At 41.5% G+C, this 24,859-nt stretch overlaps 1 protein-coding gene across 3 annotated transcripts in view; it reads right to left on the bottom strand.

Annotated features, from left to right (window-relative positions):
* The window catches only part of nek1 (NIMA-related kinase 1), a 152,356-nt gene that overhangs the window by 104,995 nt on the left and 22,502 nt on the right, over window positions 1-24,859 (bottom strand). For 2 of the 3 annotated variants that reach the window (XM_080189482.1, XM_080189484.1), the window contains exons 7-13: window positions 22,221-22,307; window positions 22,026-22,080; window positions 17,616-17,816; window positions 12,604-12,673; window positions 6,711-6,859; window positions 651-710; window positions 73-129 (exon numbers count right to left, since the gene is read on the bottom strand). In XM_080189482.1, the coding sequence (XP_080045608.1) occupies window positions 73-129; window positions 651-710; window positions 6,711-6,859; window positions 12,604-12,673; window positions 17,616-17,816; window positions 22,026-22,080; window positions 22,221-22,307 (679 nt within the window). The remainder of the gene's footprint in view (window positions 1-72; window positions 130-650; window positions 711-6,710; window positions 6,860-12,603; window positions 12,674-17,615; window positions 17,817-22,025; window positions 22,081-22,220; window positions 22,308-24,859) is intronic. The other variant, XM_080189483.1, reaches the window with a different exon arrangement.

Below are 24,859 nucleotides of genomic sequence, written 5' to 3'. Positions count from 1 at the left end.
AAAATGCAACTTTCTGTGGTAGGCACAAAAGGAAACTCAAACATACCTACATGTCCAACTGTCAAACATTACCTGCTCTCTTTGCTTTCTTTCTCGTTCGATCAGCTCCTTTTTCTTTTTGGATGCTTCCTAAAATGAAATGTGAAAGGGGGCCGTCAGCTTGACTTGGAGTGCAATGAAAATAGGTTATGAGTAGAATCAGAGGGACAGGTTGAAAGAGTGCTTCCTGTGACAGATATGGCTTTGAGCTGGAAAGAAAGAAAAGGGAAATATCGAGAAGAAATAAAGGAGGAAAGGTTTGAAGGTCTTGGCTTGGTTTCACAGCAAGGAGGGGAGGGGAAAAAAAAATCTCTTCTCAAAACAACTGACTTGTGCAACTTTAATTTAGGTGAATATTCCTAAACAAGAAGGTAGTATTGCATTTAAAGGTGACTTGGGTGCAAGGGATTTTTTCTACCTCTTATTAAGTCTTAAAAACGTGATGAAAAGGCACCGAGAGGAGTTGTTGTTTCCCCCCCCCAAAAAAGGACTTTCCAGTTTTACCCTCAAAAGTTAAAGGACTGCCAAAACAATGAGGATAGTTTTTGTTACCAGAGGAAGTATTTGACTCCCTCCAACTTCCATGGAAACTCTCAACTGACTGCATATACCTCAAACATTTTCCTCCTTTCTTCCACTGGATTCATTCTCTTCACTGGAGTTGGTTGAGCCTAGATAAAAAGCGAAACTGCAAATTAGATGGCTTAGTTGTAAATGAAAATGGTCAGCAGTGCACTACTCTGCAATAGTTGGTAAACAAAAACAATTCTAGGGTTGGGGATTTGTGGAGGAAGAGGCTGGGCGAGATTACCAAGCCAAATTAAGTTGTCTATTATCTTCTTCTGCAAATTAAGTGCCATTTCATTGTTCATGAATATTAAATGACAGAACTGATTGCACAAAATTAAACAAATAACGTAGGAATAGGTGTACAACATTCAACCCTCGAACCTCAACTCCACTTACCTGCCTTGGTTCCATGTGCTTGTGCAACAAAATCTAATAATTTTGGTTCTGAAATTTCCAATTGATCGAGCCTCACCAGTTGTTTTGGGGGAAAAATATTTGGATAATATTTATTTCATCTTGTATTCTCCTTTCTTTTTGACTTTTGCTTCCACAACCACATGACATTTAACAGCATTATCATATCTGAATTCCCTACTACCAATATCCTGGAGCGATGGTGGGGGGGCAATACCATCAACCAGAAACTGAATTGGGCTCGCCATATAAATACCATGGCTACAAGGAATCCTACAGCAGGTAAATCATCACCTGATTCCCCAAGACCAATATTCCACCTATATTGCACAAATTAGGAGTGTGATGGAATATTTGCCACTTGCCTGGACTAATGCAGCTCGAACAACACTCAAGAAGCCCAACACCATCTAGGATAAAGCAGCCTGCTTGATTGGCACCCCATCCATAAACTTTCATTCTCCACCACAGAACACATTAGCTGCATTGTACCATTTACAAAATGCACTTCAAGAACTCATCAAGGCTGTTTCAACAGCACCTTCTAAACCTGTGATCTTTACCATCAACAATGACAAGAGCAGCAGACGCATGAGAATACAAGTTCCCCTCCAAGCCACCCACCATCCTGGCTTGGAAATATTTCTTCATTGTTGCTAGCTCAAAATTGTGAAATTCCCTCCCCAACAGCACTGTAGATGTACATCACAGGGACTACAGCAATAAGGCAGCTCACCACCATCTGCTCAAGGGCATTTGAACCAGGCAACACCCACTCCTGCTCTGCTCAAGACTGCAAGAAACTACAAAAGGTCATGAATGCAGCCCAATCCATCCTGCAAACCAGCTCCCGTCTCTGTCTACACTTCCCATTGGGAAAGCAGCCACCATAATTAAGAATCCCACACACCCTGGACATTCTCTCTTTCACCTTCTTCCATCGGGAAAAAGATATAAAAGTCTGAGGCCACATACCAACTGACTCAAGAACAGCTTCTTCCCTGCTGCTGACAGATTTTTGAATGAACCTACCTCGCATTAAGTTGATCTTTCTCTACACCCTTGCTATGACTGTAACGCTACATTCTGCACGCTCTCCTTTCTTCTTTATGAACGGTATGTTTTGTCTGTATAGCATGCAAGAAACAATACTTTTCACTGTATGTTAATACGTGACAATAATAAATTGAATCAAAATCCCAATAATGATTTGAAAAACACGTGCCACCTGTTGGCTTGGTTACTATAGATAAATACGTTGAGAAACAAGGGGCAGAATTCTCCCGTCCTACCCACCATGGAAATCGTAGCAGCACGATAGGACTATGTATAGGTCGTTTGACCTCGGGCAGAATTTTCGGATCTTGGGGCAAGCGTGGCTGGAAAACCCCACTCAAGAAGTCTAACTCAGACAATTTAAGTATTCTACATTGACAGTTTCACCTTGCTGACTTTGATTTACTTAATATGTCCCTCATGCACAAACTAAGTGTTCAGCAACAATCAATTAACTCATCTAGGATTCACACTAAGCCAAGGACTTGCTTTTGAAAATGACATGTACAACATTGCCATCAATAATAATAATAAAATATATTTACATGACAGCTATAAAACTTACAAATGCAGCAAATGTACAGGCAAGGTCTGCAATACAGTACTTTCCAACACCAGTGTTTGCCTGTATGATTAACAAGACTCGCCACTTACACAGGATGACAGGACTCGCTGTTGCAATTCTTGTCCCATCCACATGCTCCAGGAAGCTATTCTGAAGGTACATTTATCATTTTTAAGCGCAAGATATCTAAGACTTAAAGCAAGAACGCCTTCTAACATAGATACCTTAAGACAGCAACCAACGGTATTCTTGTTGAACTTTTGTAAATAATCAAAGAAAAAATCAAGAGCAAAACACTGAGGAAAATAAATTTACCAGTGGGGAAGTGCTATTTGGGACAAGATTTTATACATGTATTCAGAGCAGCTGACTTATAGCTCTTCATGCTTGCTGTGCAACTTCACACTAAAACAGGTAGACAGTAAAAGTCAAGATCGGCAACCCCTTAGCACGTGCATTGTTTTATCAAAAGTGAACAGTTCACGTAGATTATCGCAACATAATCAAAATGCACTTGAGATCTTTTATAGTCTTCTTTTCAAATATTCAAACTGGAACGCAGCAAACTAATCCCTCCAGCCCCCCCAACTTGCAACACCATCTGACACACTCCGTGCAATGTTGTGGGGTTTCAGCCAGCATTTTTTGTTAATTTACTGCTTTTTACCAAAGCATATTAATGTTGCAGAAGATATCGAATCATGACTGTGCCCCCTCTTTACAACATCAATCCAAATTTAGTTCTACTTATTTGATCTCTCCCCATAGTCCTGTCTGGTAATTTGATTGAAAGATTTTTTATTCTTCCCCCTAAAAGCAGCAATGGTCACTGCCTCGACTGATTCCTATGGCAGAGCATTGCTTGTTCCAACAACTCTCTCTTAAACCCCCTGAGCTCGTACTGAATTGAACACTATTCTCGATCCCGAGAGAGAGGACTTTCCCTGTCTGCCAGTTCAAACTTCATCCATCTTTGGCTGAACTTGGTAACGTACACAACTTCTTAACTTTCCCACAAGTTCCTATCTATTTACTGTTCTAATGAAGAAGATTTGTGTTCTAACTGCTATGCCGTGCCACCAACTCACAGGAACGATTTAAGATTTGTTGACTACTTTTGTTGTAATCACAATATGAACCTGTTCTGGCGATTAAAACAACATCACAAGCAGAGTATTGTAACTGCTGTAGACATGATTAGAAAACTTGGGGAGGAATGTAAAATCTCATTCCATTTAGGGTGAATAGGGCAACTTGTTTCATATTCTTAAACTTTGCTGAATACATACTGGATTTTCTGTTCTTCTGTTACACGTTATAACTTATGGTACAATATCTGTTTTACAATACAATATTTTTACATATTGTGCAGGATTCAGCAGGCACCTGCTCTGCAAAATTCGAATATGCCAGCAAGGAGCCTAAACTTTCAGAGGGGAAAAAGAAACATTTTTGGGAAAGAACAGGAAAAAGAACACAACAGACTATTTCAAACACCACGCTGAAATGCTACAAGTTCAAATCTGCAAAGAAAAGTTGGTTATGTCATCCAGTCCAAAGAAACAATGAAAAGGCTTTTCATAATAAACAAAAGCAACACCTACTAAATCAATGGTCACCAGCCTGCATTTATAGACTCAATAATACTTTCCAAATCAAAAAAGCTCAATAGCAAATAGACCATAAGAAATAGGCAAATAGACCATAAGAAATAGAAACAGGAGTTGGCCATTCGGCCCCTCGAGCCTGCTCGGCCATTCAATAGGATCTGGATGATCAGACATTCCTCATGCCTATTTTATTGCCCTTTCCCGAACCCTTGATTCCCTTACTGATCAAAAATCTGTATCTCAAGACTTAAGGACTCTGTCCCCAGAGCTCTCTAAGGCAAGGAGTTTCAAAGACTCACAACCCTCAAGAAATTCCTCCTCATCTCAGCCTTAAAATGGTGTCCCTTTATTCTGAGACGATGCCCTCTAGTCTTAGACTCTTCCATGAGGGGAAGCATCTCTCAGCATTTACCCTGTCAATCGAGCCCCTTAAAAAATGCAATACATTTCAATAAGATCACCTTTCATTCTTCTAAATTCCAATGAGTACCAACCTATTCAACATTTCCTCTTAAGACAATCCCTCCATACCAGGGATCATCCAAGTGAACCTTCTCTGAAATGCCTCCAATGTAATAATATCTTTCCTTAAATATGGGGACCTGGTACTCCAGATGTGGTCTCTGTATAGTTGCAGCAAGACTTCCCTGCTCTTACACTCCAACTCCCTTGAAGTAAGGCCCAATATTCCATTTGCCTATTAGCTGCTGCACTTGTGTGCTAGCTTCCTTTGTTTCATGCACTAGCTCTCCCAAGCCTCTTTATGTTGCAGCTTTCTGAAGTTTTTGTTCAAATGATACTCTCTTTTGTTCTCTATTCCAAAATGAGCAACTTCACATTTTCCCACATTATACTCCATTTGCCAACTTTTTGTCCACTTACTTAACCTATTAATACCTCTTTGTAAGCTGTTTACACCCCTCTCGCAACTTGCCTTGCCATCTATTTTTGCATTGTCTGCAAATTTGACTGAGTACATTTACTTCCTTCCTCCAAGTTATTTATAAATATTGTAAAGTGTCGCAGTCCCAACACGGATGCCTGTGGAATTCCACTAGTTATAGGTCGCAAACATGAAAACAAACCCAATTCCCCACTTGCTGTTTCCTGTCCATAAGCCAATTGTCCATCCATGCCAATATATCATCCACAACACCATGGGTTCTTATGGTATGACTTAATCTTCTGTGAGGTACCCTGTCGAAAGCCTTCTGGAAGTCCAAATACAAGAAGAAAGGTACAGCACAGGAACAGGCCCTTCGGCCCCCCAAGCCTGTGCCGTTCATGATGCCCTAAACTAAAAAACAGCCTTCTGCCCTTCAGTCTATATTCTCTCCTTATTCATTTACCCATCCCCTCAGCTCTTAACTGTTGCTAATGTGCCTGCTTCCACCACTTCCTCTGGCAGTGCGTTCCAGGCATCCATCACCCTCTGCGTGAAAAACTTTCCCGCCATACATCTCCCTTACGCTTTCCCCTCTTACCTTGAACCTGTGCCCCCTTGTAAGTGACACTTCCAGCCTGGGAAAAAGCCTCTGACTATCCACCCTGTCTATGCCTCTCGTAATTTTGTAGACTTCTATCAGGTCTCCCCTCAGCCTCCATCTTTCCAGTGAAAACAATCCTAGTTTATTCAACCTCTCCAAGACAAGGCAACATCCTGGTGAACCTTCTTTGCATTCTCTCCAAAGCTTCCACGTCCTTCTGATAATGTGGTGACCAGAACTGCATGCAATACTCCAAATGCAGCCTAACTAAAATTTTATGTAGGTGTAACATGATTTCTCAACTCAATGCCACAGATGATGAAGGCAAGTATGCCATATGCCTTCTTATTCACCTTGGTCACCTGTGTTGCCACTTTTAGGGAACTGTGGATCTACACATCCAGATCCCTCTCTATGTTAATGTTCCAAAGGGTTCTGCCTTTTTACAGTATAATTCTCACTTAAATTTAATCCAAAATGCATGACCTTGCATTTGTCTGGATACACTGACAGTTTGCCACAATACTTCTCAGGTTCTTCTCCAGAATCCAAGGATTTTTGGAAAATTATAACCAAAGCACCCACTATCTCTGTCTCTACTTCATTTAAAATCCTAGAGTGCAAACCATCAGAGCCAGGGGACTTATCTGCCTTCAGCCCCATTAAGGTGTCTAATGCTACTCGCACTGGTCATGCTAAATTGTCCCTCAGTGTACCGAACAGGTGCCAGAGTGTGCCAACTAGGGGATTTTTACAGTAACTTCATTGCAGTGTTAATGTAGGCCTGCTTGTGACACTAATAAAATTAACTAAATTTTAATTCCTCCCCATATAGAAATGGAAGATGCAAATAAAATCAAATGGATAACAGAAACACCAAGGTAAAGCCCCACCAATCCAGCAGAAAGATTTATTTGGTTAGGAAACCGATCCACACCTATAACCAGGGCATTAATTAACGCCTCTCACCTGTTTGTACTTCATCAGTGGCTTCTTGTCAGAAATCCTTTTAGCTGCCTCTGCAGATTTTACAGTCAATGGCACTCGGTACTTGGCTGCTGGTTTGGTAATTTTCTGCGCTGGTCCTGCAGATCCTGAGACTGGGCCTGGTCTTTTTACTACCAAGATAAAGAATATTTGTTTAATGATTTTTTTGCCAAACCTAACGTTTTCAATTTCTGTAAACACTCAATTGGATTTCTCGATGATTCAGTACGTGTACTGTGAAGCGTCGGTTTCATTCCCTGATCTCGCCGGGTTCTTTAAAACTAACCCTCAAGATGTAGACGTAGGCAGGGCCACCATTTACTGCCCGTTTTTAATTACCCTTGATAAGGCACTGGTGGGTTGATCTTAATCAGTGTGCAGTAAGAATATCATCTATATCTGGCCTTGCTTCATTGGGAAGCGCTGTGATCAAAATGAAAAAAAGCCACGCACCATTACGGAAATGCCATTTGCAATTCAAGATATCTCCCAAAACTTTGAATTCATATTCCAGAACAAAGCAGATTGCTTGATGGCAATCCCATCACCAGGTTTAATATTCATCATTTTAAATCATATGTGCACTAGTGCAGTGAGGCCCAATGCAAATGTAAGCTTATTTTAGAAACATAGAAAATAGATGCAGGAGTAAGCCATTCAGCCCTTCGAGCCTGCACCACCATTCAGTATGATTATGGCTGATTATGCACTTTCAGTGCCCCACACCCACTTTCTCTCCATACCTCTTGATCCCTTTAGCCACAAGGGCCACGTCCAGCTCCCTCTTGAACATATCTAACAAACTGGCTCCAAAGGTTTCTGTGGTAGAGAAGTCCACAGGTTCACAACTCTACGTGAAGAAGTTCTTCATCTCAGTCCTGAATGTCTTACCCCTTATTCTTAGGCTGTGACCCCTAGTTCTGCACTTCCCCAACATCAGGAACAGTCTTCCTGCATCTAGCCAGTCCAGGGTATTAAGCATGTGGACCTTTTCAGCACAAACTCCTTCTTATTCTAAAGGTGGTAGCAGCAGGCAGTTTTTTTTTTAATTGACAAGATGATCCATTTGTGTACTGCAAGAAAAATGGTACCAAAAAACACCAGACAGCCCATACTCAAAACTACATGAATTGAAAATGTTTAAACATTTTACTGGACCTCTGGAAATAACTAGTAAACAAAACAATGATAAGAGGAAAAACAAGTCATGTGAGTCTGGAATGCTCTGCCTGAGAGTGTGGTGGAGGCAGATTTAAATGAAACATTGAAAGGGGAGTTAATACTATTTTGTAAAGAAAAAAAAGAATGTGCAGAATTATGGGGAGAAGGCAAGAGAATGGAACTCAGCGAGTTGTTCACTTGGAGAGCCTGTGCAGACATGATGGGCCAAATAAACTCTTACTGCACCATACCAATTCTGTGATGCAGCCTTTTAAAAGATTTCCTGATGCGATGTTTTTACATCTTTGATGGATTAGTCTGAATTACTGCACAGGCCAGCTGTATACGTTAAATCAGAGGCGAAAATGAGCTTTAAAGAAAAACTGACAAGGAAGCCTGCTATATGCTTTGCCCAAATCACTGGGTCTCTGTGAACCCAGTTCAAAGCTCCATTGTGCATTTATTGTGCAGAATTGCTTGATGGGTAGCCATTCACTCATATCTTCCAAAACGAAGGAATGTTTTTGGCCATGTTTAATCTGAGCAGCCCGTGAAACAAAAGTGCAGCAATCCAAACTAACCTGCAAATAAAAAGAACCTGCTTACAATTAGCAGACAGATGGCTTGCACAGTACTGCCTGGTGAATGAAGACAGCTTCCATCTTAAAATTTTACAAAATTATGCAATGAGTGATGGTGATCTGGAATTACTGCACAAAAGAGTGGTAGATTCAATCAGATAGATACTGGCAAAGGAATAGCTGGGTAGGTTTTGGAAAAAGTAGGGGAGTGGGATGAACTGAATGGCTCCTTCAAAAAGAGTCAGCGCTGGCACAATGGGCTGAATAGACCCTTATCGTTCTCAGGCTGATCGAAAGTTCCTGTCATGGAGTTCACGACAAACTCAACACCATCCAAGATAAAGCAGTCCTCTTGATTCACAGCCCATCCATCACCTTAAACATTTACTTTATTCACCACTGACACACAATGCCATCAGTGTGTAACATCTGCAAGATGGACGCAGCAACCAAAGTTCCAACAACAGCATCTTCTAAACACATGAACTCTACCACCTGATGCCTGGGAACACCACCCTGCAAGCCACACATCATCTTGACTTTGAACTATATTGCCATTCCTTCTCTGTCACTGGGTCAAAAGCCTGGAATTCCCTCCTGAACAGCATTGTGGGTGTTCCTACACCACAGGGACTGCAGCAGTTCACCATCACCTTCTCAAGGGCAATTAGAGATGCGCAGTAATACTTGTATCTTGTGAATGGGTAAATAAAAACACGTGACAAATTTACCCATTTTCCTTGAACTGCAATTTTACATATATTGCCATGGAAAAAGAAATTGACCCAAAGATTATTTAATTATCTGACGGGACAGGACATCTTGGAGGAGATGGTGATGCAGTAGTCATGTCACTCGACTAGTAATCCAGAGGCCCAGGCTGATGCACTGGGACATGGGTTCGAATACCACCAACTGCAACTTAAAAATTCAGTGAATGAATTTGGAATATTAAGGTAGTCTCCATAATGTTGATCAATTATCATCACTAATCTCCAATAGAGAAGGAAATCTGCCATCCTTATCAGATCTGGCTTACACGCGACTCCACATCCACAGCAATGTGGACGACTCTTAACTGCCCTCTGAAATTTCCTAGAATGCCACTCAGTTCAACAGCAATGAGGGTACAGTTAAAAATTGTTGGCCTTGCCAGAATGCACATATCCCAAGAAAGAATAAAGAGAAAGATAAATTAGATTACCTCAGAGAAGCCAGCTGAACCAGATGACTGATGGAAAAGTAGGCATCGCCATATAGTTTTATAACACAAAAGTATTGTGTCTCAGCCATAATCAAGGGGTCAATTTTAAATACATAATATAACAAAGCTCTGCTTCAATCACACCCTTCTCCTAGGACATATCTGAGACTCATGTGCAAGTGGATTCAGTTCCACAACACCACAGTCAGATAATGCCAACTCAAGTGGTTATTTTCCAAGCACAAACTCACTGGACAGTGGACTTCAGCTTGCCCTGATACTGTTAGTATACATGCACTTGCCAGCAGAACAGCTGCACATCTGTTTGACGCAGGTATTCTGGTTCATTTTTAACATTTCCATGCATGGGATGCTGAGGTTAACTGCAGCACCCATTTTATAAACTAGATCGTTAAACTTATTAACAAGAAATCACATCTGTGACCCCCCTCATCTACTGGGTTTAGCCCACATTTGGCTGAGCACTTCTGCATTGATCTTTACGGAAGCAACTATAAATATATTTTGAAAACTGCAAAGAATAATCAGATGTTGAACAACCAGAAGATGATTAGATGTTCACAAATATTATAAGTTATCATAGATGTTGGTGCGTTAGCACTGCTGCCTCACACCTCCAGTGAACAGGGTTCAATTCCAGCCCTGGATGGCTGTGTGAAGTTTGCATCTTCTTCCTGAGTCCGCGTGGAATCTACTCATTGGAATTCAGAAGAATGAGGGGAGGTTTTATAGAAAGATATCAGATTATGAAAGGAATAGATAAGATAGAAGCAGGGAAGTTGTTTCCACTGGCAGGTGAAAGTAGAACTAGGGGGCATAGCCTCAAAATAAGGGGAAGCAGATTTAGGATTTAGTTGAGGAGGAACTTCTTCACACAAAGTTGTGAATTTACGGCATTCCCTGCCCAGTGAAGCAGTTGAGGCTACATATAAGACCATAAGACACAGAGCAGAATTAGGCCACTCGGCCTATCAAGTCATTCAATCATGGCTGATATTTTTCTCACCCCCATTGTTCTGCTTTTTCCCCATAACCTCTCATCCCCTTATCTATTAAGAACCTATGTTTCTGTCTTAAAGGCACTCAATGACCTGACCTCCACAGCCTTCTGCGGCAAAGAGTTCCACAGATTCACCGCTCTCGGGCTGAAGAAATTCCTCCTCATCTCTGTTTTAAAGGTTCGTCTCTTCAGCCTCAGGTTGTGCCCTCTGGTTCTAGTTTCTCCTCCCTGGATCCCAGCAGGAGGCGACAGGCAGCGAGCTCCCTGGTATAACAGTCTAGTTTTTCTTACCAGTGGAAACATCCTGTCCATGTCCACTCTTTCCAAACCGTGCAGTATCCTGTAAGTTTCAATATGACCCCCCCCTCATCTTTCTAAACTTCACGAGTACGGTCTCAGAGTCCTCAACCATTCCTCATACGACAAGCTCTTCATTCCAAGGATCATTCTTGTGAACCTCCTCTGGACTCCTTCCAAGGCCAGCACATCCTTCTTTAGATATGGGGCCCAAAACTGTTCACAATATTCCAAATAGGGTCTGACTACAGCCTTATACAGGCTCAGAAGTGCATCCCTCCTCTTGTAATCTAGCCCTCAACATGAATACTAATATTGCATTTGCCTTCCTAACTGTCGAGTGAACCTGCACATTAACCTTAAGACAATCTTAACTACACTGAATGTTTTCATGGCAAGGATAGATACATTTTTGAATTGCAAAAGAATTAAGAGCTATGGTGAGTGGGCAGGTAAGTGGAGCTGAGTCCATGAAAAAAATCAGCCATGATCTTATTGAATGGCGGAGCAGGCTCAAGGGGCAGATGGCCTACTACTGCTCCATGTATCTTCTTATGTTCTTACGTTCTTGTTTCCTTCAGGTGCGCTGGTTTCCTCTCACACTCCAAAGATGCACAAGTTAGATGGATTGGCCATGCTAAATTGCCTCTTAGGTGTCCTGAGATGTGTTGGTTAGGTGGATTAGGTACATGTGGGGTTATGGGGACAGGGGGAGAGAGCCTGTAAAACACTGTCAGAGAGTTGGTGCAGACTCAATGGGCCAAATGGCATCCTTCCACACTGTAAGGATTCTGCGATTCTATAAATTGACTTTTGAAGCTTCAACAAAGAAGTCTTCCAAAACCAGAATTCAACTTGTGTGCCAATGAAATACCAGCCTGGGTGTGTGTGGTCACCATTTTTGTAATAAATCCACGGAGGCAAAAGGTCCTGTCACCAAAAGTTCCATTTACAAGATATACTTCACAACAGAGTGCTCGCTGCACTAAGGGAGAGACTAATACACCTGTTTTAAATAGGGAACATGAGGCTCCCCGATTGGGCCATCAACTAGGACTCAAATCAGGGATATCTTTTGTTTATTACAAATACACTATTACAAAAACAGTTACAAATAATTATTCACTCTCCTGTCCCTATTTAAACCAGAGGTGGACAAGAATTGTGACTCCACGCAGATTCAAACTTCAATTGCTTGATTCAAAGCCCAGAGTGCTAACCATTACACCATAGAATTGACAGGACTCAATCAGGCCAAACTCATTTGCCTGACTGAAGACATCACAATTTTGAAAAGTCCTCTGCAAAGTGTGAACGTGTCTTACCTTGGCAACACAGCCTGCTTGACCCCTTATAGCCACTTATAAGCTATTGGAAAGTAGAACATACACTTTTGGGAGAAAGAAATTGAGGTTGACTACTGTTGAGAATATTGCATGCCGTGGCTGAAAACAGGGGAGAATTATATGCTGAGTATGCACAAAAACATGACTTTTTTGGGGTGGGGCAGAAAAAGTTGGCTTATATGTGGTGTTTTACAGTCAATCCTCCAATTTTTAAAAAAGTGTTTTTTTTGAACAGGCAAAGCAGACATTTAGAAAGGTCTCTTACCTGCTGCATTGGTAATAACTGGTTTTGAAGCATGATGCAGGGCTATATGACCAAATTCTTCAATAATCAGCTAGCAATGGAGGCAAGGGAAAATGAAGAATTACCATTCTGCAAATTATTATTCTTCACAAAGAACAAACGAAGAAAATTACAGCACGGGAACAGGCCATTCGGCCCTCCAAGCCTGCCCTGACAACGCTGCCCAACTTAACTAAAATCCCTCTAATCCCACCTTCTCATGTACTTGTCAAGATGCCTCTTAAAAGTCACTATCATATCTGCTTCCACTACCTCACCTGGCAGTGAGTTCCAGGCACCCACCATCCTGTGTAAAATAACCTGCCTTGTACATCTCCTTTAAACCTTGCCCCCAAACTTCACAAATCGTAAGTACTTCAGATTCCACTAACATTAGGAAATGTTAACTTGCATCACCTTAACATTCCTTCCCACTCTTTCATTTTTTTCTTCAATGGAACTTATTGAGATGTACACATCTGTCTTATACCACCACATAATTGCACAGACAGTATCCTGAGCATCCTACACTGCACTGTTGTTCCTACTTAAGAGTAAAATCACTGATGAGCAAATTAAGAATTCTTCCAAAACAACAGGTGAGGAACATAGGAACAGGAATGCGGCCACTTAGCCTATCTAGCCTGTTCTGTCGTCCATGGTATCACTAGCATGTTTTATAGATTTTTGTGAGCCAATCTGGTGACTAGTGGAGTGCCCCAGGGGTCGGTGCTGGGGCCTCAGCTTTTTACCATTTATATAGATGATCTGGAGGAGAGAACCGAGTGTAGGGTGTCGAAATTTGCTGATGACACCAAGATTGGGGGAACGGCAAATTGTGCGGAGGGTGCTGAGAGTCTGCAGAAGGATCTAGATGGGCTGGGCGAATGGGCCAGGAAATGGCAAATGGAATTTAATGTTGGCAAGTGTGAGGTGGTCCACTTTGGTAGGAATAATGGTAGGAAGGATTATTACTTACGTGGCGAAAAACTGCAGCAGGCGACGGTGCAGAGGGACCTAGGGGTCCTTGTGCATGAGTCGCAAAAACCCAGCTTGCAGGTGCAGCAGGTGGTCAGGAAGGCGAATGGGATGCTGGCCTTCATAGCGAGGGGGATTGAATATAAAAGTAGGGAGGTCTTGCTGCAGCTGTATAGGGCATTGGTGAGGCCGCAGCTGGAGTACTGTGTGCAGTTTTGGGCGCCGCACCTGCGCAAAGATATTTTGGCCTTGGAGGGAGTGCAGAGGAGGTTTACTAGGCTGATACCGGAGTTGAGGGGGTTGAGCTATGAGGAGAGGCTGAATAAACTAGGCTTGTACTCGTTAGAGTTTAGAAGAATGAGGGGAGATCTCATTGAGACGTATAAGATGATGAATGGGATGGATAGGGTAGAGGTGGAGAGACTCTTCCCGCTCAAAAAAGACAGGAGGACTAGGGGGCACAGCCTCAAGATAAAGGGGGGGGGCGGTTTAGAACGGAGTTGAGGAGGAACTTCTTCACTCAAAGGGTGGTGAATCTCTGGAATTCTCTGCCCGTTGAAGTGGTGGAGGCTGCCTCGCTAAATATTTTTAAGACGCGGGTTGATGGGTTTTTGATAAGAGAGGGGATTAAGGGTTATGGGGAGAGGGTGGGAAAGTGGAACTGAGCCACGACAGATCAGCCATGATCTTATTGAATGGCGGGGCAGGCTCGAAGGGCTGGATGGCCTACTCCTGCTCCTATTTCTTATGTTCTTATGTAATCTCAGACTTAATTTTAAGTGCCAATTTGAGTGCTCACCCACCATCTGTATTACGGAGTGAACTCAGGGCTGCCCCATTTTACATGCCATCCTCCCTTGCCAAGAATACTAAAGGGAGCCAGGGGTACATAAGATGCAGCGATTCGAGTGAACAATTCAAGTATCATTCCTGCCTTTGGAATTTTGTAAATGGTGCCCAGAGATGAATTTTGATGCAAGGAAAAATACATCAAAATCACTTAGCTTTTTCTTGCAATTCCATGTCAAGTAAAAAAAGTAAATGAACTAGCTTGTATTTCTTATTCCAATTTACATAGATTACACATGCCTCTGTACTCCCGATCCACACACCATCTTGCATTACCATGACATGGCAGACTGTCAACTGATTTCCTTCAGCCACCATCGAGAGACAGTTTAAATGAATGGAGTATCTATTGCAATTCTGTAATCTCCCTTACTGAAGGACTGAACCTCCAGAGGTCTCCACCATTGAAAGCTCATTTTGTTTGACTTTGGGATGGCCATCAGATGCCTAGTTAAAACTGAAAAGTTGGCTTCTCTTCATTTGCGAAGTAGAAATAAGCCCTTGTCTTACAATCCAAGAAGTTTAGGGCATTTTGTTACATTAAAATGTGCTGTACAAATACAAGTGGCTATAGCTGAGGATGATAATTGGATAAACAGAGTGATCTTTTGATATCTGCATCAAAATTTGTGCATTCAAATTCAGTACATCAGGAACAGAATTGTCCTTGCTGCATGAGCACCCAAATAAAATGTTGCTGCACTGCCACTCACTGTGGCTCCTGCATATTGAATCTCAATATGGAAAGGGTTCCTTCTTGTGTTGTTTGGTGCTTTGCATATACCGCTCAGTACAACCTGATATTTTAAAGAAAATACACATTGCACAGTTAGGATCAAAGAGAAAGGAAGCTTTTTGATCCAAGTGCTTTGATCCACTGACATTGCTCATGTATTTATTCAACTTAAAAGAACAAGAACAAAATAATCTGCATTCGCAGAGCACATTTCACAAACTCAGGATATCACAAAGCAGTTTGCAGGCACTGAAGTACTTTTGAAGCGTAGTCACCGTAGTGATGTGGAGAAACATGCCAATCAGCTTGAAGCAAGGATTCAAGATTAGCAATGAAACAAATGGTCAGATAAACTGAGTTTAGGGAGATAAATATTGGTCAGGATTACAGAGGACTCTCTGCTCAGGGCAGTCTCAGCCATTTAACACAAAAGTGAAGTACTGCACATCTAAAATCAAAATTGAAATTGCTAGAAGTATCCAGATGATTATACCTTTCATCAGAAGTGGAAAGAGTTAGAGACATAACTGGCTTCAACCAAAGACAAAGGCCGAGAAAGGTTGAAGGGAAGAACAAAATGGAAAGTGAGGGGGATTAAATGAGAAAAGTGATGATGGGTGTAAAGGCAAAAAGATGATACTAAAACAAGACAGAAAATGCTGGAAAATCTTAGTAGGTCTGGCAAGAAAAGAGCTGATGTTGAGTCCAGATGGTCCTTTGTCAAAACTGGACTCGAAACGTCAGCTCTTTTCTCTCCTTTCAGATGTTGCCAAACCTGCTGAGATTTTCCAGCATTTTCTCTCGTGGTTTCAGATTCCAGCATTTGCAGTAGTTTGCTTTTATACTAAAACAAGAAATATTTCTAGAGGAGCTGCAAATAGAAATAGCAGAAGTCTCGACAGCTAAGATACAATAGGGACCAAGGTTTTCATCTTGAATTGTTCAACTCAACGTTGAATCAAATCGGGAAGGTTTAAAATTGCCTAAATCGAAAGATAAAGGTGTTAATTTTCCAGCTTCACTTGGACAATGATACAAACAGGGGACAGAGAGATCAGAATGAGAGTGCAGAGAAAATGAAAAAATAAATAAACTCAGAGTTATGCTTATTGATTGAATGCAGAGCCTGTTTAATGTGTAATCAAAATAAATCTGCTGACACCACAATAATCTTCAGTACTGCAATGAAGTGTCATCCATGAAAAAATCCCCGAGTCAGACTGAAGCCTGAAGCTTCTTTTGACTCAGAGGTAGAATGCTACCGTTGAGCAACAGCTGACAGTACATTAAGAACATAAACATTACAATTAGGAGCAGGAGCAACTTAAATATTATTTAACACCAACTTGGCTACTCCTCGCTAATCTACCAGTCACAGCTGCATCTGTCCATGACAATATTGGTAAGAATGACCACCGCACAGTCTTTGTGGAGAGATTGAGAATACCTTCCAATGTGTTCTGGGACTCCACCATCATGCTAAATGGGATAGATTTCAAACAGATCTGGCAACTCAAAACTGGGCATCCACAAGGCGATGTGGACCATATAAAGGCATTTGCAAGCGAGCTACAAAAGACATAGGCATACAATCTCCAGCTGATGCAGAGACTGGAAAAGAAGAATCAGGCTTTTTTTTTTACACTCAACTAGAAAGCAGAAACAAGTCCAAGCATTACATCAAGCTGTTCAGTCATGACATGGGCAGTTTAGTGGGGCCCTGCCTCTTACACAGCAGAAGCAGGTAGAACACTGCGGTGACATCACCATCAAATCATTTGATTGGCTCTTAAAGCAATCATGCAAATCGCTGAAATATAAAACAAAACTAAATTTTCTCCCACAGATAATGAGTATCAAAATAGATAGTAATAGCCTTTTTCCTCTGATGGAGAAATCTAGCACGAGGGGGCATGGCTTTAAATTAAGGGGTGGTAGTTATAGGACAGATGTCAGGGGTAGGTTCTTTACCCAGAGGGTGGTGAGGGATTGGAATGCCCTGCCTGCTGCAGTTGTAAATGCGCCTAGTTTGGGGGCGTTTAAGAGATCTGTGGATAGGTTTATGGACGAGAAGGGATTGGTTTAGGTTAGTGGGTCATTGTTTTGTAACTGGTCGGCGCAACATCGTGGGCCGAAGGGCCTGTTCTGCGCTGTAATGTTCTATGTTAAAATAAGCAAAATAGTGTGAATGCTGGAATCTGAAACAAGAGGATGCTGGAAAAGGTCGGCAAGTCTGCCAACATCTATCAAGAGAGAGACAGAGTTAACGTTGCAAGTCATAATTTCAACAAAGGGTCTAAGGATATCAAAAAGTGAGGTGTGTAATGTAACATGGCACAGTGCAACCTTACATCAAAACCAAGCTCGATAAAAACTAAGCCTTGACTGAAGATTTTTTAAAACGTAATTGGCAGAACAACGTGCTACTTACGTCAGCTGAAAGCAACTTTTCAATTCTTCTGGCTAGAAATGGCTTCTGCAGTAGAGAGCTGACTGACGGTCTATCCCTTGGATTTCTTTTAAACAGCTGCGACATTAAGTTGCGTAGATCATAAGTATAATGAACAGACACTGGTGGGTAAGATCCACGGATGATCTTTAGCACTAAGTTTTTCATGTTACCAGCTTCAAACTGCAATGAAAGAAGGAGGGCAGTGAATAAGTAAATTAATAATTACAAGAAAGTGTATTCAATTATGTGGCTAGCCTAATTAAATCTGCATTAAATAAAGAAAAACAAATGCATAAAAATACGTGGCAGTGTTTGCAAAACCCACTCAAAAAACAGTTTAAATGTGCTTAGAATGCATAGAAATGCCAAGAAAACAAAGCAGCTTTTTTGGCTGCAGGTTTTAGGAAAGAGATTCTAAAATATTATATCCCAGGACACAGACTTGAGCAACGGCTGGGGTAACGGATTTGGAACAGAAGAACATCCCAAGCGTAGAAATTATACATCATTGTTCAGGAGGAACCTGACGAAGAGGGAAACCTCGAAAGCTTGTGCGTTTACTGTCAAATAAATCGGTTGGACTAAAACCTGGTGCTGTCAGACTTTTTACTGTGTTTACCCCAGTCCAACGTTGGCACATCCACATCAGGAGGAAGATACCAAGGATGGGAAACTAAAGCTCAAGATACTTTCCACCAGAGCAGAAAAGACTAAAGATAAAGACTTTTTCAACATTAGGGATTTTTTTTTATAGTGGTCAGTAAAGAAAAGCTATTTTCTCCAGTGGAATGTCTAAAACTGAGGCAGCATTGATATGACATGGCTCAATACAATACCACAGAATTGTTAAGGTGCAGAAGGAAGCCATTTTGTTCATCATGTCTATAATGGCTCTCCAAACGAGCATCATGACTTAGTGCCATTCCCCTGTACCCCTACACTTCTGTTCAAGTAACTATCCAATGCCCTCCTGAATGTCTTGACTGAGTCTGCCTCCAACACAAAAGTCTGAGGTCACGTACCAATCGACTCAAGAACAGATTCTTCCCTGCTGCTACCAGACTTTTGAATGGATTTACCTTGCGTTAAGTTGATCTTTCTCTACACCCTAGCTATGAATGTAATACTACGTTCTGTACTCTCTCCTTTTCTTCTCTATGAATGGTATGCTTTGTCTGTATAGTGCACAAGAAACAGTACTTTTCACTGTATACTAATACATGTGACAACAATAAATCAAATCAAGGCAGTGCATTTCAGACCCAGAACCACTTGCTGTGTGACAGCCTTTTTTCTCGCATCACACTTGCTTCTTTCGCAAATCACTTTCAATCAATTACAAGCAGGAACAATTTCTCCCTATCTACTCTGTCCAGCCCAGTCATGATTTTGAATATCTCGATCAAATCTCCTTCCTGCCTTCTTCACTCCAAGAAGAACAGCCCCAGCTTCTCTAATCTATCCTCAAAACCAAAGTTTCTCATCCCTGGAACCATTCTTGTAAACCTCTCCTGTATGCTGACCAATAAATTCACATTCTTCCTATAGGGTGGTGCCCAGAACTGTACACAATATTCCAGCTGAGGGCTAACTGGCGTTGCATACAAGTTCAGCATAACCTCCTTGCTCTTGTACTCTATGCCCCTTTCAATAAAGCCAAGAATATGATAGGCTTTATTAAGTGCTCTCTCCAACTGTTCTATCACCTTTAATGACTTTATGCACATCTGAACCTGCACCACTTTAAAGAATTTTATCTGATTTGTATTGTCTATCCATGTTCTTCTTATCAAAATGCATTACCTCACACTTCTCTGCATTCAGCATCATCTGCCACCTATTTGCCCACTCCGTCAACTTGTCTTTTTGAAATTCTACACTGTCCTTTTTACAGTTTACAGCACTTTCAAGTTTTGTGTCATTCACAAACTTTGAAATTGTACCATGCACAGAAGATCATACATCAGGGAAAACAAGGGTCCAATTCTGAACTCAGGGGGAACACCACTACAAACTTTCCTCCAGCCCAAAATACATGCATTGACTGTTACTCTCTGCTTTCTACAATTCATCCAATTTTGTATCCACCTCTTGAGAAAAACTCTTCCAAGTTAGTTAAACATGATTTCCCTTTTATAATTCTATGCCATCTCTTTCTATTCGACATACATTTTTCCACGTGACTACTAATTCTACCCCAACTGATATTCAATTGACTGATCTGTAATCGCTGGAGCTATCCTTACATTTTTTGAACAAGGGCATAACATTTGTAATTTTCCATTCCTCTAGCACATCAAGTCTACAGAAGACTGGAAGATTATGGCCAACGGCCCTGCAATTTCCATTCTCACTTCCTTTGATGCATCTCACCCAGTCTTGGTGCTTTGGCAATTTTCAACATCAGCAGTCTATTCAACACCGTAACAAATTTTGAACCCTTACAAGGGACAGTGTTGCACTTGAGAGACATTGGTTTACTAGGGGGATATTGGAGCATGAGCTGTTTTGTCAGACTTGCAACGAAAGTAGTAACCATTGCATCTTTCAAGATCAGGGTGGATCGATATTTGAGACAAAATATATCATAGCATTCTACAGTGCAGAAAGAGGCCATTAGGCCCATCAAGCCTGCACCAACACAATGCCACCCAGGCCACCCCGTGCATTTACCCTAGCTAACCCTCCTGACACTAAGGGGCAATTTAGCATGGCCAATCCACCTAACCTGTACATCTTTGGACTGTGGGAGGAAATCAGAGCACTTGGGGAAAACTTGTGCAGACACAGGGAGAATGTGCAAACTCCACACAGGTAGTGACCCAAGCCAGCATTCGAACCTGGAACCCTGGCGCTGTGGGTCAGTAGTGCTAACCATTGTGTCACTGTGCTGCCCTACGCATAGCTGAGGGGAGAAAATAGGGCAGTAACATGAAGCTAATTCAGCTGCACAAAGAAGAATGGCTGAGCAATAGCAATGGGAAATCGAATAGGGCAACAGATTGGCGTTTCTGCAACTGCAGAAGTGAATTCAAGATGAAATGCTGCCTCACTGGTGCCAGAGTCAGGGATGACACTGAACAGCTGCAGAGCACACAGAGATAACTGCCAGCAAGGGCTGTCCACCTTGGTACCAACAACATGGGCACACAGATACATGTGATCTCACAGTCAGAATTTAAGAAGCTGCATAGGATATGAGCAAGCAGGATGTCAAAAAGTAGTACCTCTCAGTTAGTCCCAGTATCACGTACCAGTAAATAAAGAAATAAAGGGATAAAGCAGCTTAGCACGTGGCTAGAAAACCAGGAGGAAGGGTTTTAGATTCCTGGGACCAGCTCAGAATGAGACAGTATCATTAGTTAAACATGATTTCCCTTTTATAATTCTATGCCATCTCTTTCTATTCGACATACATTTTTCCACGTGACTACTAATTCTACCCCAACTGATATTCAATTGACTGGTCTGTAATCGCTGGAGCCATCCTTACATTTTTTGAACAAGGGCATAACATTTGTAATTTTCCATTCCTCTGGCACATCAAGTCTAGAGAAGACTGGAAGATTATGGCCAACGGCCCTGCAAATTCCATTCTCACTTCCTTTGATGCATCTCATCATCTGTTGCCCTAGGCAAGATAGGTGGAGGAACTAAGGCAATATTAGAGAGCAATAACAAGATAAATAGAATATTGGGAGAGACAGATATCATTAGAGCAGAAAATAGGTCGGTTCACAGGAAGAAGGGAAAGTAATAAAATCTAAATTAGGCTTATTGTGCACATACACAAAGCGTGGTAAATAAGATTGGTGAGATGCAGGGTCAGATAGCCAAGGGGAATTATCTTGCAGATAAAACGGACATTTGGCTCAAAGGAGAGTAGGGCTGGCTGTTAAATATTCCTGGACACAAGGTGCTCAGGAAAGATAGGGTGGCATTATTCACACTTTCTCCTCTAACAAGAGGAAACACCACTGAATTGTAATATTCTGAAGCAGTCTTTTCAAGATGAATTTGGCAACTCTGCAGTCACTCTGGCAGTTTAATTAAAATAATGAGGTTAGTGTTGCTGACTTGCACTCTGTCAGAAGAAAATAACTGCCAACGCATAACACGTTTTAGCTACAAACTTAAAATCAGAGATTGAGAACAGAATTTCATCCTTCATTCTCAATACAAGTTGAGGATTCAAACTTCAGTACCCGCAGACACTGACACCCAGTCTATAGTCACAGCACCTTCAAAATATTCTGAATAATCAACAAAGCAAAAATCACCACTGCAAAACTAAATGGAGTTGGAAAAGAGTACAAGCGAATACAACAAAGAAAATTCCACATCCCCTTCACCCCCCCATAGAGTATTGATTAAAATTAAACTACTTACTGCATGTTTGAGGGTGCACATCTCATACAGGACACAGCCCAAAGCCCAAATATCACTAAACAAATAAATTAAAAACAGGTCATTAATAATCTGCTTCTAGTGATAAGCACTTACAGAAAAAGGATGGTTTTTTAAAAAAACTACGTTATTTTATTGCCTAGCAAATGATTAAGAAGATTAAATATTTAGGTGTACCTTTTGTTGTTGTATGGCTTATTTTCACATATTTCTGGGGACAGGTAGTATGGTGTACCTATGCAGGTCCGTGCCAGCTCTACAGTACTAGTAAGAAAATAAATTTACACGGTCATTAGATAATATGTCTGCATGTTATTTGAAAAGCATTAACTCATTTAAAAATGAAAGTAAACATTTTCATACCAAGTCATGTGGTTACAGATTTGTAGTCAAATTCAATTCTGCTGTAAATGATGGTCCTACAGATACAGAGTTTTAAGCAGTTTGATCTGTTCTGAATGTATCCCATTAACACGGCAGTTGTGTCACACAAAACGATGGACGGTATCCTCAGGTGTCAAGACAGGGTGCTGTCTTCATTCATACACAAAACTATATTCAACCATAAACTGTAACCACATGGCCTCGCACATCCATACTCTACCATTGCTAATAAGCCAAGGGACCAACCCTGGTTCAATGAGGAATGCAGAAAAGCATGCCAGGGGCGAGTAGGAGGTATGCCTAAAAATAAGATGCCAACTTGATGAAGCTACATCACAGGACTATATGCATGCTGAAATAGCAGAAGCAGCAAGAAATCCCACACCTAATGGATCAGATCAAAGTTCTGCAGTCCTGCCACATTCAGTCACGATTGGTGGTGAACAATTAAACTAACAGAGACGGCAATCTACAAATACCCACATCCTGAACACAGAAGATATCAACTGATGAACAAACCAAACCCCAGAGGGAAACCTGACTTGAGGCTAGATATCCGTTTTTGTCATAGAGCTTTACAGCACAGAAAGAGGCCCTTCAGCCCATTGTGCCTGAGCTGGCCATCAAGCACCGATCTGTTCTGAAAATGAGAAGTACTAATCTCAGCAGCATGTAGACCAATAAGACTTGTGATTTAAAAATTAAAAGTGAAAGCCTGATTATCAAGAAAACTTAAGCACACAAGATTTTCAGTGGTTAACTATACAAGTACAGTAATGTTACCCAAGACAAATGACTCTGGCTTTAATAAATGTGTACCACACGGCCTCTCAAATGCTCTTCCACTTTGCTTGTGGAAATCCAAGGCTTCAGAATCATAGAATCTTTACAGTGCAGAAGGAGACCATTCTGCTTGCACCAATAATTCCAACCAGGCCCTACCCCGTAACTCCATTTACCTACTAATCTCACTGACACTAAGGGGCAAGTTAGCATGGCTAATCCACCTAACCAGCACATCTTTGAAGAAAACTGTTTTTTGCAGTCCCTGCTTGGCCTGGTTTGACTGGATGGCCAATTCAAATTTCCCTTCTCCCAGCCCAGAGCTGTTTCCAGCAGATCTTAGTTAGACAGCCAAAACACAAGTTCTCCACAATAACTCCGAATCTCACGTTTCCTTGTTCTCACCAGTCTTTGAAAGTCAAATCCTTCCAAATACGAACATGAAATATTTTATATTTTGTTTCTTAGTTTATTTATTGGTGTCACATGTAGACTTATATTAGCACTGCAATTAAGTTACTGTGAAATTCCCCTAGTCACCATACTGGCACTTGTTTGGGTACACTGAAGGAGAATTTAGCATGGCCAATGCATCTAACCACATGTCTTTTGGACTGAGAGGAAACCGGAGCACCTGGACAAAACCCACGCAGACATGAAGAGAACCTGCAAACTTTGCACATTTGGTGATCCAAGCCAGGAACCAAACCAGGTCCCTAGGGGTGTGAGGCAACAGCGCTAACTACTGTGCCACTGTGTATAAAATGTAATATACACTCTTTTGTTTACCCATGAAACTTCAAGATGATGAAACAGGTTACTTGTCACCTCTGACTTCCCTTTGATTATCAAATTCTTAAGTTACCTAAAAATGCAAATTTTTGATCCAACCAATTTACTTATACCTCAAGCCCACCATAATATCTCATTACAAATGCAATAAACCTAACACCTCTATCTTTTCATAGCACACATGCAATATTCTTCAAACCCTGTCCGTTAGTCTATTCTTGATCAGCAAAGTGATGGATGATGTTGTCAAGTAGCACTTGCCCAGCAATAACCTGCTCATTGATGCTCAATTTGGATTCAGTCACGGCTACTTGGCTCCTGGCCACATTTGTCCATTTTTGGTCAAAGAGTGGAAACCACTGACCGGAACCAGACAAACCATGTAAATATGATAGCTACAAGAGCAGGTCAGAGGCTAGGAATCCTGCAACTAGTAGCTCATCTCTTGACTCCCCAAAGCCTGACCACCATCTACAAGGCACAAGCCAGGAAATGAGATAAAATATTCTTCATTTTCCTGGATGCTCAAATAACACTCAAGTTTGACAGCATTCAGGACAAAGCAGCCCATTTGATTGGCACCCCATCCACTACCATAAACATTCATTACATCCACTACTGATGCACAGTGACAGCATTGTAAACCACCTGCACGATGCACTGTGGTAACTCACCAAATTTCTTTCAATAATGTCTCCTAAACCTGCGATCGCTACTACCTAGAAGGACAAGTGCAGTAAACGCATGAGAAGACCACCACTGGAGCAAGCAACACACCATCCTGACTGGGAAACATACCACCAATCCTCCACTGTCACCAAGTCAAAAAACCAGCCTGAGCAGCAATGTTTGTATAT

This window comes from Carcharhinus amblyrhynchos, chromosome 5 (assembly GCF_965287045.1).
Source record: "Carcharhinus amblyrhynchos chromosome 5, sCarAmb.v2.hapA, whole genome shotgun sequence".
NCBI classification, from domain to species: domain Eukaryota; kingdom Metazoa; phylum Chordata; class Chondrichthyes; order Carcharhiniformes; family Carcharhinidae; genus Carcharhinus; species Carcharhinus amblyrhynchos.
This window is presented reverse-complemented; position numbering and strand designations above follow the sequence as displayed.